The 17,430-nt window shown below is 49.9% G+C and overlaps 1 protein-coding gene across 8 annotated transcripts in view; it reads left to right on the top strand.

Moving 5' to 3' along the window:
* The first annotated feature begins 2,211 nt into the window (after nt 1-2,211).
* CFAP65 (cilia and flagella associated protein 65) overlaps nt 2,212-17,430 on the top strand; it is a 33,158-nt gene continuing 17,939 nt past the window's right edge. For 5 of the 8 annotated variants that reach the window (XM_054830634.1, XM_054830631.1, XM_054830630.1 and 2 more), the window contains exons 1-16: nt 2,212-2,307; nt 2,855-2,929; nt 3,222-3,376; nt 4,064-4,166; nt 5,591-5,757; nt 7,218-7,417; nt 8,069-8,214; nt 9,299-9,521; nt 9,853-10,118; nt 10,597-10,797; nt 11,236-11,598; nt 12,606-12,743; nt 13,636-13,881; nt 14,292-14,516; nt 15,185-15,337; nt 16,215-16,380. In XM_054830634.1, coding sequence (XP_054686609.1) covers nt 2,855-2,929; nt 3,222-3,376; nt 4,064-4,166; nt 5,591-5,757; nt 7,218-7,417; nt 8,069-8,214; nt 9,299-9,521; nt 9,853-10,118; nt 10,597-10,797; nt 11,236-11,598; nt 12,606-12,743; nt 13,636-13,881; nt 14,292-14,516; nt 15,185-15,337; nt 16,215-16,380 — 2,827 coding nt within the window. In that variant the 5' untranslated portion in view covers nt 2,212-2,307. Of the gene's footprint in view, nt 2,308-2,384; nt 2,446-2,854; nt 2,930-3,221; nt 3,377-4,063; nt 4,167-5,590; nt 5,758-7,217; nt 7,418-8,068; nt 8,275-9,298; nt 9,522-9,852; nt 10,119-10,596; nt 10,798-11,235; nt 11,599-12,605; nt 12,744-13,635; nt 13,882-14,291; nt 14,517-15,184; nt 15,338-16,214; nt 16,381-17,430 lie in introns of those variants that run through there. The other 3 variants (XM_054830629.1, XM_054830633.1, XM_054830635.1) reach the window with 3 other exon arrangements.

Genomic DNA, 17,430 nt, shown 5'->3' with positions numbered 1-17,430 from the left:
TGTCTCCCTCCTGCCCCACATCCTGCTGTCCCCTTCTCTCTTCTCCCTGTCCCTGCCTGGGGGTGGCAGGGAGGGATGGCTGTCCCCAGGACCTGCTGCGGGGGGGGGGGGTGAGTTGCCAAGGGGCAGCAGCCCCCTGGGAGCCCTGGTCACCTCCGGCAGCGAGGGATGGGACAGGTAAGTGTTGGTGCGGGGCTGCTGCACCTTGCAGGGCTGGGTAATGCTGCCATGGGGCTGGGGGGCAGCACCCTTGGCAGGGGAACAGATGCAATGCTTTTGGGAGAGAGGGATGCACAGGGGAAGCAGATGATGGGTGAGAAGAGCTTGGGGATGGATGGATGGGTGGACGGATGGACAAACGAACAAACAACGGTCCTGTGTGGGGTGACAGTGACCCGCAGTGGCTGCCGGCAGCTCAGCAGCTTCCCCCTCTGTCCCCAGGCAACCCAGCCCACGGCACAGCAGAGCCCTGCTACCCATGCAGGAGGTGTCTGGACCCCTGGCACTGCTTGAGGAGGGAGCTCTGGACCTGAGGAGGGTGCAGATGTGAGTCAGGGAGGAGATGTGAGTCAGGGCAGGGGCCGTGTGCCAGGAGCCTGCAATGGTTGGCATAACATGGAGCAGGAGAGGAGTAAATGTGGGGAAGGGGCGGGGGGGTGTGTGTGTGTGTGTGAAGACAGAGAAGGAAAGGAGCAGGGGCAGAGGAAGTAGGAAAGGATGGTACCCAGTTCCGTGTCATTGCCCTATGGGGTCAGCGGGGCAGGAGAGACCCATTGCCTCAGGAGACCTCTGCCCCCCCAGCAGGTACACAGGACCGGGCTCTGAGATGCTGGCAGATGCCAACCCATGGCTGCAGGAGCCTTGTCACTAAAGACATCTACCACCCAATGTACAACCTGGTCCTCCAGCAGTGGGGGAGTATGGAGAGGACCACAGGCTGGAGCTGGGCACACCGGGGTGGATGTGAGATGGGGGGGGAAAGGATGGCAGGGGCAGAGAGGAAAAGGAGAGAAAGAAAGCAACAAAAAGGAGTTCCAGGAAGGTAGCTGAAAGGATGTCATGGACTTAAAACGTTCACCTTGATGGGCCATGACAGGTTTAATTTCCAGAGTACAACCATTAAAGTGATGGATGGGAGGCGTTCATCTCACGCCTGGCGCACACAAACCCTCCCTGGCTGCAAGAGGGTTTGTTTTGTTGCTGTTATTTATGAGGTTGTTTCTGCAGGAGCCAGGCACTCATCCAGTGCTGGGGTGACAGAGGAGGGGACACGATTGATGCCAGAGGAGTTGGGGTGCTGATTTATGGCTGCTTAGCTGTATGACTCATGTTGTAAACATTGACAAATGCCATTAAAGCTGCATCTCCTTCCTGCCTCTGCCCTGGCACCCTCCCCGCGCTGCAGGATGTGGCCATCCCTGCTCTCCACCATGCTGCTGCCTGTGCATCCCAGAGCGGCTGTCTGGCCCTCTGCATGGGGGACACGGGGGTACCCCCTCTCTGAGGGACATCCAGGGCCCTGGGAAGATACAGGAGTGACCCACGGTGGTGGTGGTGCCCCGTGGGAATGATAGCCAGGATACCTGATGGGCCTGTGCAGCCAAGGCTCCCTGGCCTGTGTCTCTCTGCCCCTCTGCTGGTCTTGGCCCCATAACTGCTTTTGGCAAACTTGTTATTTGTGCCACCAGTGCTCCAAGGAGCTCGAGGCGACCTGGCCCCATCAAGGTGCCACCCATCCCTATGCCAGCACTCTCCAGCCTGCTACACTCCATGTCCCCGCACGCCGCTCCGCATCCCCACCTCTTAGCCCCACAGCCTCCTCACCCACCCATCCCGTGCACCCACATACTTCACGGCACCCCCTTTTCTGACTCAGCTTTGCGCCTGTCTCCCTCCCTTGCACCCATCCTCATCACTCCTCGCCCCTGAGCTCTCTCCTGCACCCCTCCATCCCCTGCGCCCCTCCGTCTGCCACCCGCCCCCCTCCATCTCCCTCTGGTCCCCATCTGCCCCTGCACCCCCTCAGCTCCCCCATCTGCCCCTGCACCCCCGCCCCCCCGTCTGCCCCCCCGTCTCCCCCCCCGCCGCCCCCGCTCTGCGCGTTCCTCCGCTGCCCCCTGGCGGCCGTCACGGCACCCGTCGCCGCGCCCCGAGCGCGAATTGACCCGAGGCGGCCGCCGTCGTTGCTCTGGGAGACGAGAACGCCGCGTCCGGTGCCCATGGCAACACGGGCCGGGGCCTCGTGGCGCTGAGCGGCCGGGGCCGGCCGGGACCCGAGGTGGCCCGGGCTCACCCGGGCTCTCGGAGGTCGGGCTGTGCTGTGCTACGGGGCCAGGCTGCGCTACGGGGAGCCGGGCAGGGCTTGAGGGAGCTGGGCTGTCCGTGCGGGCCCGGGGAGGGGGAGGCGGCGGTGGCACGGGGCCCAGGCTCTGCTCCCGGGGCCAGGTGGGGTTATAAAGGGCTGGGCCGTGCCCCAGGGAGCTGGGCAGGTGCTTGCTGTAGGGAACGAGGCCGTGCCACAGTCATCTATGTAGGGCTTTAGGGGGTCAGGCAAAGCCCTGGGGCAAGGCTTTGCTATGCTGGTCTCTGTGGGGCTGGGCTATAAGGGCCCAAGGAGAGCTCTGCCACAGGGGGCTGAGCTGTGAGGTAGAGGTCATGGTGTGTGCTAAGGGGACTGCTGAGCATAGGGACATTGTGGTCTGGCAAAATGGGGACACCACCGGGTACACTGCAGCCCCTGCAGGGAGGTGTGCCAGCCTGAGCAGTTGTTGGATGTCTGGGAGTGCCCAGGCCTTGGCAGAACAGACTGTCTGGGTGCAGGAGCAGCATATGTGAGGATTTTCTTGTTTTTCAGATGCTTGCTCAGGCGCATGGTGAGCCCCAAAACTCCGACTCTTTTCGGAAGCTATGCTGTGGCTGTGTCAGGAAGGTGAGTGGTGGAGCAAAGGCTGCCATTGTTGTGGGTGGATTTACAGGCAGGGCAGGGAGAGGAGAAAACAAAAAAAACTCTTTAGCCTTTGCTTTCCTCGTTCATGGTATCCTTTGGTATCTGTTGTTTGGGCTGTGGCCAGGAGGTGTCCCCTCTGGACTCCTGGAGCTTTGCCGCGGGGTGGCTCCTCCCGTCCTTTTGCCAGAGGCTTTAAGCCTAGAGAATTAGCTGTTTGAGTGATTTGTCCTCCCTCCATCCCAAAGTGCTAATGTCCTCGTTGCAATTTCCCAAGCTGTCTGCAAGAAAGGCAAAGAAGAAGAAAAGTGTATTCTGGGGCATTGAGGTGGCTGAAACACTCAGGTGGCATGGCTGGGAACTTGGAAAAGAGATGATCAAGCATCTGATCTTGAAAAATGTTCATGAGAAAACCCAGAAGCTGAGCTACAGGTGTGTGGGAAGTTACTTTCTCCTTAGTACTACCTTGCTTTCTCACTGCATCTTCATCCCTCCTGCTGTATCAGTCACGTTAGCACCTTTCCTCGGACTCATCTGCCCCCTCTCCCCTTGGGCTGTGTGCTGGAGACAGCGCGTGCATGCTTACATAGCAGGACAGAAACCTGCTAATTCAGATGCACAGCCCTTGTTCCTGGCAGGAGTATTTAAATGAAATGCTTTTTTTTTTTTTTTAAATTCTGTTTTGCTGATACTTCTGTCTGTGAGGCATTTCCAGTCTAGTGAGATTTTAATTGTGGATGTATGCCAGCCAGTCAGTAGTGTGTCCTAAAACATTGCTCCCGGGAGTCCCACTGGATGCTGAGCCACTCCAGTACTCTCTGTGACCCTCCCTGCTCCGAAACTCAAATGTTTCTGCCAAATGTGTTTCACTCATGCTGCGTGGCCTGGGAATGTAAAATATTGTTCAAGGAAGGGGTAGGTACTTAGAGCTGGGAATGGGTTTCCAGGACACCTGGGTTCTGCCCCTGTTTCTGCTGATTTGCTACCAAGGTACCCTTGGGGTCAGGTGTATAAAGTGATTCTAATTGTGTGGTCTGGAGGTTTTGATTCTTTATTGTCTTTTCTGCTGTTTAACTTAACCACAGCTGTATGCTCTCTTGTTTTGATTTCATTATCTAGATGTCCTTCCACACGATTCTTCTTCACTGTTTTTCCACAGCCGATCACTCTGAGCCCTGGTATGTCCTTAACTCTGCCCATCATTTTCCGGCCCACTGAAAAGGTAAAGTGGCAACATCAAAACTGCTCTGTGCTCAGGCTGGTTTCCGGGGGGCAGTGGGCCTCTGCCTCTCTTGTCCTTTCTGATCTGTTTTCACTAGAATAAATCTGTCCTTAGGGAAGGTTCTAGCATAGAAAGATTGGGCAGCGTGACCTTCCTGCTCTCCCCACATCCTCATCACTTGAGGGAGCCCTAACCCCTGACTTCTCTGCAGTGTTTGCCAGTAGTTATGAGAGGGATCCTCAAAAAAGCATTCCCAGTTTTCCACATGCTGCTTCTGGTAATGAAATCAGTAAGATAAGGTGCTTGAACTGTCCACAGCTGGCTTGATCCCAGGGAGCCTCAGCTGGGTGGTTTTAGTGCAGAACCTTGTGTTGAGGGACTCACTCTGCTTTCTTACAGGAGACCCCAAAGCCTGTACAGTGAAGAGCTACTGATTTACTGTAAGGGATATGTCAGGGCCTCCCTTCTTTTGGATGGGGTGGGTTTCTTTAAGCTTCATTTTTAACAGCAATTATTCTTTTTGCCCTTTTCTTGATTTTCAGCTTGTTTCTGGTGTCTGTCTTGGCTCTGAGTGTTGATCTCTGGCTCTTGTCCACAGCTATATGTCTTTGATGTGTACCTCAGTCCTAGCCATAGAGCATAATCACTGGGTGGATTCCCAGTACCCTGCTCTCTTAGTATCATGGTTTTCTGATGACTGTTCAGTGTTCCCTTTATGAAATAAGCTGCTGGCCTTCTTCCATTTTCAGTCAATAGTTTGTCTGGACCAGATCAATCACTACAGCAGGAGGCTCCCTTTCTTAGAGAGAGCAAGGACTGTGTGTGCTGCAGTGCCCAAGGTCTCTCCTTACCTGTATAAGTGGTACTTAGGAGAGGTGATGACTGGGGAGAGTGGAAGACGTGTATCTTGCAATTCCTTCTATCTTAGCTGGTTAGCAGATGTCCTGGGGCTATTTGTACACAGTGCTGTCAACACTGCATCTTTAAGTTGTGTGTTATCCGCTTAGGCTTCTAGCTGACAAAGCACTTAATCAAAGACTAATATTTCTGTGCTCGTGGAGCTCAAGGAGAGGTTGTACGTGCTTCAGTTAAGCTGAATTGAGAGCTTGAAAACACTGATAGAAATCTATCTGCATCAAAACAAATCAGGTGAAATGAATGTGGTCTCCAACTGCTTCCTCTGAGGGTGTTTCTGTGTTCCCTGACACAGTGAGGGGTATACCTGAGTACCTTACTCACTGCCTGCCTTTTCTGAGCACTTCATATGCTCTCTGTCCTGCACAGAGGCATCCCCGGGTGCCTCTGTTGCTGATGGTTTTTTCCCAATGCTCTCACAGAGGTGAAGGTGATGGGTGTTCATGGGTGGAGCTGCAGTACCTACAAGATGGAGCCTAACTGCTATCTCCCCTTGCTTTTCTGTACAGAGGGAGTATGAAGACAGCATCTATTTTAAGAAGGCTGAGGGCGAGTTCTCCGTCACCCTGCGTGCTACGCTTCCGTGCCCCTGGCTCTCCTTCCCAGCTGCTGTCCAGTTGCCCATCTGTGCTGTCCACAATGTCACGGAGACAACGTTCCCTGTGCGCAACATTGGGTGAGTGAGACGTGGCTGGGCAGATCCTCTTTCTGTTTTGTTAGGGGTTTTTGCCACCTTCTTGGACTCTCCAATGAATGCAACTCGTTTCAGTTGTTATTAGATCTGCTGGCTGCCTTAGAGGAGGCAGAGGTCTGCTGCTTGCTGAAGTCACAGTAGAAAAGGCAGCAGAAATGATAGAACAGGTCAGATCTCACTGTGGGCACACCTTGGCACTTCACATCTGTCTGTTTCCAGCACATGCTGAGAACCATTCATGCACAGGAAATAGTTGGACCAGCATGGTGTCCCACTGAGAAGATCCCACATCCACAGGAGAGGCCTGGGCTTCTAGCTAATCAAAGGCAGCCTGCCTAGCGTGGGCAGGGAGAGATGAGCTACCAGCTGGAAACATGTTAGTCTTTCTGTGACTTGATCTCTCTTCCCTCGGCACAAGAATGCCGTAGGGATGGCAGAGGAATTGCTGGTGCTCAAGCTGACCTCCTTCATTTCAAGTCAGGCTATATGGAAGTTGAAGAGTCTCTCCAGTGCCTGCTCCTAGGTTCACGGACCTGCCCAAAGCAGTGGCAGTATTGTGTGGCTTGGACTCATCATTTAGGAACATATTATGCTCCCAGTTACCAAGGACTGTCTTATTAAAATAAGAAAAGGACAGTAATTCAGTCAGTATTGTGGAAAGGAGTGCAGTGAAGAAGTTCCTGGGTAGGAAGGAGGTATACTTCCAACTACTTACAGTGAGAGCAAAATAACCTTTACTATTTGGAAAATGGCCCGTGCTCCCCAAAGCAGTCAGCTGATGTGGTAGGAGGGTAGAAAGGACAGAGGGCACATCTACCTTAAGCAGAGCAAGGTATCAGCCAGAAACCATTTCAAGTGATTTGTTCTCCCCTAAGAAATCATTTGTACTGACTGAGGGGTCTAGGATGGTGGAGGATATGGACAGTAAGTGACGCACAGCTTGGAATCAATGAAATATAAAAGCTGATGGTATGTCATGTTCTTTGCACAAATCAACCAAGCAGAGGGAGTTCTGGAGAGTTGAATGAAGTATTAGGAAAACAGCTCAGTCCTCTCTTCTCACCTGGGCGTATAACAGAAGAACAAATGTTCATTTGGAATTAAGTAGTAGCAAATTTAGTTACAGGACAAGCAAATACTTCATTCGGGAGCTGATTTGTTTGCTGTCATGTGATGAAGCTGAGAAACTTTATGGCCATCAATAAAGTTCTTAGATGTAATAGCTAAGATTAAAGTGTGAGCAGAGCATTTGCAGAGACTAGAGACAAATTGCTTCCCAGCATCACATATTTAGCTGGATGCATTAGGGATTCTGCCATTCAACATTGGTTGCTTCACATCCTAACTGAATAACCAACCCATGGGAAAGGTCCATCCTATGCATGATTGCACAGGCAGCAAAGGAACCATTCATCTACCTAAAATGTGTCTCCATTTCCTAGTGATTGTGTTACTGTGTTTGCCTGGGAGACACCAAGCCCTTTCTACGTGATTCCTGACTGTGGCATGCTGAACCCAGGTGCTGAGTGTGTGGTCAAAGTGGTCTTCCAACCCAAGGTGGCTGCAGTGTATGATGTGGCAGCAACATGCTGGTTTGGAGGTGAAGAGAAACAAAAGAGGACTATTCAGCTAAAAGCCCTAGGTGAGTCTATCTTGCATGTAACACTGAAAGAAACGTGTATCATCCCTAACCGTGGAATAGCATTCCACAGGGAGGCTGTGCCACACTTGGCTCAAGTCACTGATGGGCAAGTGAAGACCATGGTTTGAAAGTGGCCTGTGAAATTCTCTAATATACTGTTGTCAATTTGGAAGTGTGGTCTGAAGAGACAGTATAGACAGAAGGGTCCCACATGCCCTGTGGCATGGCTTGGCCAAACTGGCATTTCTGGAGCCTGCTTAAGAGGGGAAGAAATGAGATGAATTCACTGGCACAATGCAAAAACCTCCAGAAACTCCTGGTCTTGTCTGCATTCAGTCTCTCCTGTCTGTCCCTGCTAAGGAAATTCCTAAAGCTTTCTGGATGCAGGCTAGAATAAGCAATGGTTTCATTAGCAAGTCCTTGCCTGAAGTGCCTTATACGGCCACTGACAAACAAAAGATATGACTCTGAATTTAGTAAATTAGGGCTGGAAGGGAGCTTATGTGGTTCAAAGCAGGGCCATCTTTGAAGGTAGATCCAACATCAGAGTTACCTGCGGTTGTTCAGAAACTTGTCCAGTTGAGTGTTGAATATTCAAGGATGGAGATTCCACCTCTCTTTCTTAACCCAGTATACAATTCCCTTTAACAGCCAAATACCCCTACCTGCGGGTGAGGGTGACAGAGGAAGAGTCTGAAGGTGTACAGCCTGGGAAGTTTCGGGATGTGCTGTGCTTTGGATCAGTGCCAGTGGGGACAACTGCGGAGAAGTGTGTAGAAATCCTCAACATGTCTGTGGTATGTGAAGAGGGAGACCACTTCTTGTGAGACGTTGGCATGCTGGCGTGTTTCCCTGGGGTATGTGGTCTTGAGTATGTCCCTTAACACTGTGAAAATAACCCAAGTGGGAGTGTGAATAAAACAGAGATGATGAGCCTTCCCCTACCAACCAGGCCACTTACTCTTGCCTTCCAGCTACAGTGCTAGAAACGTATCCATTTGCAGCATGGTATGGCAGTTCCCGCCTGCTTCCCACTGCGCTTGATCCAGATCAGGCAGCCACTGCTGTCCTTAGCACCCTGCAGCTCTCCTGCTCACCCTGGACAAGCCCATCAGTCCTGCGTGGCAGTTGTGGCAGTCTCAAATTGGGATGCATGCATCTCAGGCAGCTGGTGGATCTTCTGGTGGGCTTCAACCTGGTGAATTCCTCTCAAAATCAAGAGGGCTGTATTTGAGCACCTTATTCTCAGCCCATCACAGCCCTATTAAAAGCTGGATGTACTCAGAGACAAATGACATGGATGACAGCGGTGCTGGCTTGTCCACAGGCTCTGCAACTTGGGACTGGCAAAGACACACTCATTTGGTGTATTATTATTATTCACACTGCAGTGGTGCTCAGCATCCCCAGGCAAGGATCAGGACCTTATTTAAAGGGTTTGAGGAAGGTGTCAGAGCATTAGTCGTCTTTGTTGTGAAAAGAAAATCCCCAGACAAGGCGGGACTGTGGATGGAGGGAAATAAGTTATCTGCGTGCCTGTCCTCCTGGTCACAGCAGTCCTTAGGCAACTTTGGCCCTTGGGGACACCTTGAGCCATTCTCCCCCTACTAGGAGGGACACTCCAACCCCAGAGATCACCAGGACATTTTGCTGCAGTCCACTGACTTCTGAGCATATGGTGGGAGCTTGCTGCCAGCAGTGTCCCAGCAGGACAGGGTTGCAGAGGTTTGCACAGTGTTTCTGTTCTGGGCTGAAGAAGCCTTGGTGTTCTTGGTGGTGGTCAGCTCTGCTGAGAACTGCAGCTCTTCACTGATTAGTGTCCTACATTCAGAGCCATTCTGGCTCCTGTTGGCTCCTTTGTTAACCTACTTCTTATTGCAGGTAGATGCACCATGTAGGATAGAAAGAGCAAAAGACCCTCTGCTTCAAGATCATGTTTTCTCCTGTGATGTGTCCCACGGTGTTGTCCCTGCCAAAGGGAAGCTGGTCTTGTGCATACGATTTCAGCCACAGACAGTAGGAGAGCACAGTACTGACTATTTCACTATCGTATCTGCTGGATGCCTCCTGCAGACTGTACTGAAGGTGGTTGGCTTATGTAAAGGTACCAGAATGAAAGTCTTCCTTGTTTCTTCCTGTCTTGTTAGTGCTGCAGGGGAAGGGCAAGTGCTTGGGGAAGGACTAGGGGCTGTCACAGCCCTCAGTCATATACTTACCTTCTGCTGAGATCCAGGCTGTCCCTGGTGCACTGTTTGGGGTTTATACTTGCTTGAGACTGTTGGAAGCGAGTGTCCAGCTGTGTGCTAGGACTGGTGGGTTTGCTGATGTGGTGACTGTGGCTTAGGAAGATCAGTTAAGTGCAGCAGTGGCTTGTGGCATGTTGACAGAAATAGCTATGACAGCTCCAGGATCTGTCTTGCATGTTGTTGTGCTAGGTCCTTTGGTGTCCCTGCACCAATATTCTGTGGACTTCGACTGGATCAATCTTGGAGAAAGTTTGATGCAGACGCTGAAAATCAGCAACATCTCAGATGTCTCGGCCTATTACCAGTTTGATATTGATGGCAGAGGGAGTGTCTTCTCCCTGGATCGCCCCTGTGGAGTCTTGGAGGGCACAACAACACTGGCGCTGAAGGTCACCTTTCGACCTACTCACCCCATCAGCTATCACCGCAGAGTGGTGTGCCTTGTCCACCATCAGGTATGAGAAGCAAAGGGTGGTTTCACCACTGTCATAGCTCAGAGGGCTCTTCCAATGTAACCCACCAGAGCTGGCCTCTCTCACTTAGTAGTCCCTGGAAATCTCTTCCCACTGCATTTCCGTTTTCCTGGGCAGAATCCCATGCTGCAGGTTCCTATCGGCAGTAAAGGGCTGATGCGGACAGACAGTCAGTAATGCCTACGGGTGGGGTGAGGTGCATCCTCAGTGGCTCTTGTCCATTTAGGTCTCTGAGTTAAATCTAGCTGCACAGCTGTGCACTGAATGCCTTCAACCTTCACTCAGTTTCAAGAAAGTTCTTGGGCCACATGAAGACATAAAGTAAATGGCAGTCTAACATTGCAGATGCTAAGCCTTTCCCAGGCATGGTTTTGGAAGTGAGGTGCTAGGATGGCGTAACTCTCAAAGCAATCACAGAAGGGCAGTTTATTTCTTAAAATAATTTCTGGTATTTTCCCAGGAACCCATGTATGTGGACTTTTTTGGTACCTGCCATTCGGACACAGATAAGCCAGCCATCCTTCAGGCAAGACATCTCTCCTGGTACCGAACCAACATGGTGAGGGGACTCACCTTCTACCCCCCTGATATCCTGAGTGCGATGCTGAAGGATGGGAAGTTGCAGATGGATGAAAAGGGAGCCCTTATGCTGCCCCCTGAGGTATGAGCTGCGCGCCCTGGAATCTAAGGTACTCCCATGCTGTTCTCTGCAGATGTTGGGCTTCTGTTGCACAGGCCAGACAGATCTAGAAGGACTTGCAGGTGACAGACTGATTTCTGCAGTAACTCTGCTGTTAATGTTCCCAGCACACATTGACACTGTATCTGTGTCAGCTGGGTCTTACCCAAGCTCAGCCACTAAGCCACTTTCTGGCTTTAACTCAATCACAGGGTTGTCTTTTGCCTCATGTAGCTTCAGATTGAGGACTGGCTTACAAACAGGAGCCTCCTTGAAGCCTAGACTTTGAGCTGTCCTGGGAACTGTTACTCAAGTGCATCTTGCTTGCCCTCTTGCTCATGAAGCAGTCAGGACTGTAGTGGCTGGTGTCTCCCACAGGCACACTTCCCCTGCTCACATCGAGATGTTTCCACCCTGTAGATCCCTCAGGACAAGCCTCCTAATGAATACTTGGAAGCCAACTCCATGACTGAATATTTCTACGATGGTGTAAGCAGCGACCTGGCCTTGTTTCCCCCTCATGTTAGCGTCAGCCACAGGGAGTATGATTTTGGTTGCTGCGTGCCGCTCCACAAGGTAGAACCGCTTCCTCTCTGTGTAACCAACCACACCAAAGGAAAGATCACTGTTGTCTGGACTCCAAATGACAGCAGTGCCTTCCAAGTGAACCCCAAAATCTGCGACATCCCACCTTTGAAGTCTTCAGCCTTCCGTGTCCTTTTCCAGCCCACTCAGCTGAATAGTCTCTATGCAGCACAGCTGGAAGGTTTTGCCTTTTACAAGGTTAGTAGGAATTACTAGGACCAGTTTCCAGAGAGGGCCTGGTAAGAGACTGCAGGCTAAAGGCTTTTGGGGGAGTTAAAATTCAAATGGATCCTTTTATTTTGAGTTTGGCAAACTGATACCTTTACTAACTCCTTTGGCTGCTGTTTTGATTCACTGGTGGGTTAAAATTTCTCCTTCACCTGCATTCTCGCAAAAATAAATCAGCAAAGCAAGCCACAGCTCATGCATATAGACAATTACATTTGTTCATACCCCTAGCGAATGTGAAGTAATGTACACCTCACTGAAGGAGGAATTGCTGGGAATTACTGCACTATTAGCATAGATGGGAGCCTGCACAGGGATGGTTGTTGTGGCCTGGGTGATGGGCAGTAACTTAGCTTTTGTCGGCCCCCCATATGTAAAGCCATTGAGGGTGCTGTACATCACTGCAGCCTCCTCTCCCATGTGCTGTGGGATTCACATCACAGGACGCTGCAATTGCAGGAGTTTTAGCACCCAGAAACTTCCTGGCAGGTAAGAAAGTCTTCATTACATTGTTTATTACTCTTGCGTTTTTTCCCTTCTAAGCCAGTGTGGAGGATGTCTAGGAGTAACCTTACAGTCAGGAGTTTCTTAGGCTCAGGTAAAGGATAGATGATTATGTTCAGTGACTCACTGTTAAGAGCTAACTTTAGCATCTGCAAGTATCTCAAACTGCACTAGACTGTCTGTAGACCCTCCTTCCCTAAGGCTACTCTCATAGTATCACAGAATAGCTTGGATAGGTCCTTCTGCTTGAAAGTCACTTGGTGATCTTTTGGGTCTGAAATGTAGCTATTTGAGAAAGCAGCACTCGTTCCTCATCCAGCACTGGTCAGTCCTTCTTCCCAGAAAAAGTCAATTCCTCAGCCCAAGGGATGTCATTGAAACAAACTGCTGCTTGTGATGGGACATGCACTGGAGGGCACCTTGCCACACTCCCTTCCCTCATATGCTCTATTCTGTCCCTTGCATACCTGCAGGTGCTGAGACACTACAGCAACATTGAGGAAGATGCCACCATCTGTCCATCCTGGTGCCTAACTGTCAGTCTGAGAGCGCATACGTATGAAGCAGAACGGGAACACTTCATCCCACAGTACATCCTGGATGTCCCCAAGGTGTGTAACCGATCGACCTTTGGATCTTTGCAGAGATGTTTAGGGTTTACCTCTGAAGTCTTTACCTTGTTTCCCATTGTACCACCCTGAGATGTGGCTTAGATGGTTTCTGATGGTGTGGGGAGTCCTGCTTTGGTACAGAGGTAGGAAGCTTTTTCTCCTGCATTAGTTTCTCAGCCTCCAGTGTGTCAGGTTGCATTGAGCATCTCATTAGCTCTGATATGGAAACTGTTGGGATCTCCTTCCTTTCTGTTTAAGTGGATGTAGGACCTGACAAGGGTGCCTAGTCCCCTTCCAGGAGCCTCAGACACTCTGCATGCATTTAGGCAAATGGAAGGCAGCACACAGAATCCACACTTATGGAAAAGAATTGGTTGCAAGGCAAAGTGGAAGTTTCCCCAACTCTTCCTGCTGTTTCTGCAGCACAAGAAAGTATTGTGTCTATGAGGTAAACTGAGATCTGACCCTAGGAAGTAGGAATAGTTTCGAGAACCTCTTAGAAAATCTCCTCGGCTAGTTCAGGACATGCAGCCTGTATGTGATGTGCACGTGCATTCCAGCCTGCTGGAATTCTTAATTCAGGAGGTAGCTATCCATGCAGAGACTGCAGCTCCCAGCAAGCAGCTTGCTTTTTGGATGAACAGAAAGCATGGCATAAGTAAAGTAGCTTTACTGGTCCCATGAGCCTATGAAAGATGAGGACCACTGTAGGAAGGGAAAAGACCATAATTTGTATACCCTTGGGTGATTTCCTTGGAGAAGCAGTTACAAGGTTCTCCATAGACTCAGGATAGTCCCTGCTGGAACCTGGAATTCAACATAGTGAAAGCTTTTTCTTTAAGCTGGTTTTCTAAACCCAGTGCAAACAACCCTTCTTGCTTATCTCCACCAGACTTTTCCTCCTGTGGCTCCTAACACTGATACCTACTGCAGTATGCTGCTCTTGAACACGGGCAACTCATTGATAACCTTCAGTGTGAACCAAGCTGCTTGTCCCTCTGTTTTGCTCAAGCCCCGCTCAGGACACGTCATTCCAGGAGGCCACCAGATTTTCTTTCTCTCCACTCACCCAGTTAACACAGTCTCACAGCAGCATGTCCTACCTTTGCAGCTGAACTCTTGTCCTGGATACACCAAGGTAGGGAGAGGGAAGTATAAGATGGTGACAAAGGTTTGTTCTCTTGTAGTCTTCCCTTTTCACAGTGACTTGCACTGACCCCTGTTATATCTCCTAATGGTTAGTTTGGATTTTTCCCTTTGGAAATAGGAATGAAGTAACATCTAAGGTGGGGGTGAACATTGCAGATAGAAGGTGCTTGTGGTGCCAGACATCTTGTAACCCTTGTTCTCTTGTGTTTCCATCTCCTGGAATGTGCTATACTATGCTTAGGGCCCTCCTTGACAGCACAACCTAAAGTCCTTCCCCTCCTCCTTCAGACCTAGTTTTTTCTTGCTTCTCTCCTGGAAGGAGCAACATCTTTGCAAGGTCCCTCCAGAGGTAGCTGAGACTTCTAGCTAGTGTCTGTTACTTTTCCCTTAATTCCACAGGAGATTGCTCTCCAGAGTTCTGGGGAGTCCCTTCTTTTGCTCTTAGAAGATGATGGAAATCTTTACTTCAAGCCTGTCCATATAGGGACCTCCTCCACACGAATGTATACCATAAAAAACTGTACAAGACTACCCATGGTCTTCACATGGAAGATCCATCAGTCCGACAGCAAGATCCTGTCTGTCAGCCCCACTTCAGGGATCCTTCAGCCCTGTGAAGCCATGGTAAGTTCAAGTTCTACCAAAGTTTTGTGTTTTGCTCTCTACAATACAGCTGTGGAGCGTTTAGAGCAGAAATATGAGGGGTTCCAATCACTTGGTCATTAATACCAAAGTTGGAGAATACTAGTCAGTGTCTTAGCTTGGGTTGCTAGCCAGCATCTGCAGTCATGCTGGTTTCTATGATGTGGGTTTGCCCAAACATGATGACATCCTCCTTGACTACAGGACCAAATGGGTCTTAAACAGGCACTAGATAATGCCCAGTCCCACCCAGGGTATCATTAACACAACAGCAACTTTGTTGTGCACCAGGAGATGTTAATAGAGGACAAGTCAGAGCATGAGAGGGTTTATGACGCTCTTCTGTTCTCCCATGTGTAAATTCAGGTTCTAAATTTCTACTGTATTCCCTGAGTGCTTTTTGAGAGTGGTGAGGACTAGCATATCTCCACAGCCTGGCTTTGAATATCTGAATGTGCATTCCCAATATGAACCTTTGATACAGGCAGAGATGGTGGAGGATTGAAGTGACAGTGTCTCCAGAGTTGTCCATAGAGGACTAGGTTAGCTGTAATAAAGGGACTGTGCATTGAATGCAACTGTTGCGGTGTATAGGCTTGGCTCTGGTCTGGACCTCCTGTGAATGCTCTCCTTTTCTCTTGTGATTTCAGGCTCAGGCATGGACTTTTAGCCCTGACAAGGAGACCAAGTATCTACTGCGAGCTATGGTGTTTGTGAGAAGGAAAAGCCCAGACCCCATGTCTCCCAAAAGTGTCCGTTATGCCTTACGAATTGTTGGAGAGGGTGTGCTGGGCACCATCAGGGTAAGAAACTGGGGCCCACTGGGTAGTAGGAGGGGTACTAGGGTGGGATGGGAGTCCTGGGCTTTCCCTTTTTGCACAATCTGTACTGGAGACAACCAATAAGGATTTATAATAAAATTCCCAGACATTGCTTTCAGTGGAGATGACAAAGCTGATTCTGGCAGCCTAATGGCAACAGCATGATGTAAATGCCCTGCCAGTTCAAATGTGACCTGCCTGAATCCTCTGAGATCACTCTCATGTCCTCTGTTCCAGACTGAACTGAGCAAGCCATTTGTCTCCCAGCTCTCTCCTCTCATTCTGTCTGCTCTCCTTCTCCGTTTGTTTCTGCTGTCAGTCCAATCTCAGTGGACCTGACTGTCAAAGTTGTGTGGCCACAATGTAGGTTTCCTCCTATTATCTGCAGATCTGTGCAGACACCTTCATTTTCTTAAGGAATCAGAGCTAATAAAATAATATTTTGTAAGTCATCATCAATCACGTTGGATGGATGGGTAGAAAGGTCTTAGAGGTATTTAGTCACTATAAATGGTATGCGAGTGTATGACTACCCAAAACAGAGGGGGACTCTTAATGCATTCATGGAAGGACTGGCAGACAGAGCTCAGCCCTTGTGCCAAGTGCAGCTGGCCAGCTAGTGTCCTCACGGTCCCGAATGTGCTCTAGCTTACCCAGCAAGCAGCCTAAATAACAGTAGGACAAAGCCTTTGGAGGACAGATTGAGCCCCTTGCAGCCCTGTTAGAACATCTTCCAGGGCATGCTACGTCCTACACAAAATAGGGAGCCCTTTGCACTGCACTGTGTGTGCCAAGGGATCAGCACGTGGCTACGCTCAACGTGTAACAGTGACCTTTGCACGGCGGGTTTGAATTCCAGGCACAAAAGGAGCACCTGGATCTTGGAAATGTTCTGGTTGGTGACCTGCAAAGCTGCAGCATTGTACTGCTAAATGATGGCATCTGTTCTCTGAAGTACGTCCTCAGTGTGGAACAACGGATCACCAGGCCTTGTGACCCCGAGGAGGTCCTCAGCGATCCGCTAGGTACTGTAAGGGAATTAGCATGAGGTGCGGCCTTGGCCTTCTCTTTTCCGCAAAATTGGAGGTCGGGCTCTAGCTGGCTAGCTTGCATCTACTCCCTTAAGTGCCTTAAGGTACCCACGTTTTATAGGATAGAAGTGTGCTTGAGAAGACGTGAGACAATCTCCATGTGTGGGTACCACTTGTGCTGTGCAAGTGGTAGAAACTTTTCATTGTCGTGTTAACTTTGCCAAATGTTTCTCTGGAAAAATAAGTAGCTTCCTGTTCCCATCACTTGATCAAAAATATCTGTGCTGTTCTTTTGCTTGAAATTTGTGCGTGTAGTTTTGAGGGAAAAAAAAATGAAGCAGGCAAGTTTTTTTAGACTTACTAAGGACAGAAGAAAATGGTTTTTGTGGGCTATTAGATTATTACATTTTAAAGATCCAACTTGAAGCACATATAATTAAGTAAGCTGGAATAGGGGAGAAGAAATTCTCTCTGAGTCTCCCAGCATTTCCACTTACTGAGCTCCTCCTACAACCTAGTGGTAAAGAGGCTACCCAGACCCTGGGATGTAGAAAGAAGATAGCCAGGAGTCACAGGGCGTTATGCCACCAAGCACAGCACTGGTAAAGGGCGATTATAATCCTGTCTTAGTGCTTGCACTTTGCAAAGGATGTGAAGGTGCTTTCGCATGGAGGCGCACAGGTGTGCGGAGGGCAGCTGTTGAAATAATACAGACAGGGTGTGCACGCTCTCACCCTGTGTGTGACTGTGATTTACATCATCCTATGTGTGTGCTGAAGGAAGAGATCCCTCAACGATTGAGAAGTGTCTGCTCCTTTGCTTAGGGATTTGCTACAGGTGACTATCTCTTCTCTTGCTGGAAAAAGTATAACCCAGAGCCTGACAATTGAAGTTAGATCAGTTTGGACCTTAAAATAAAATGCAAGAGAGTTAAACAAAGGAGCTTCCCAGAAGAAACAGTGGAGTGCAACCCTTAGCTGCCTTTCTAGAGGCCCTTCTTCGGAGAAGTTTCCTGCCCCTTGCCTGCCAAAGGCAGTGTTGGGT

Source organism: Grus americana, chromosome 6 (assembly GCF_028858705.1).
Source record: "Grus americana isolate bGruAme1 chromosome 6, bGruAme1.mat, whole genome shotgun sequence".
In the NCBI taxonomy this organism is placed as follows: domain Eukaryota; kingdom Metazoa; phylum Chordata; class Aves; order Gruiformes; family Gruidae; genus Grus; species Grus americana.
This window is presented reverse-complemented; position numbering and strand designations above follow the sequence as displayed.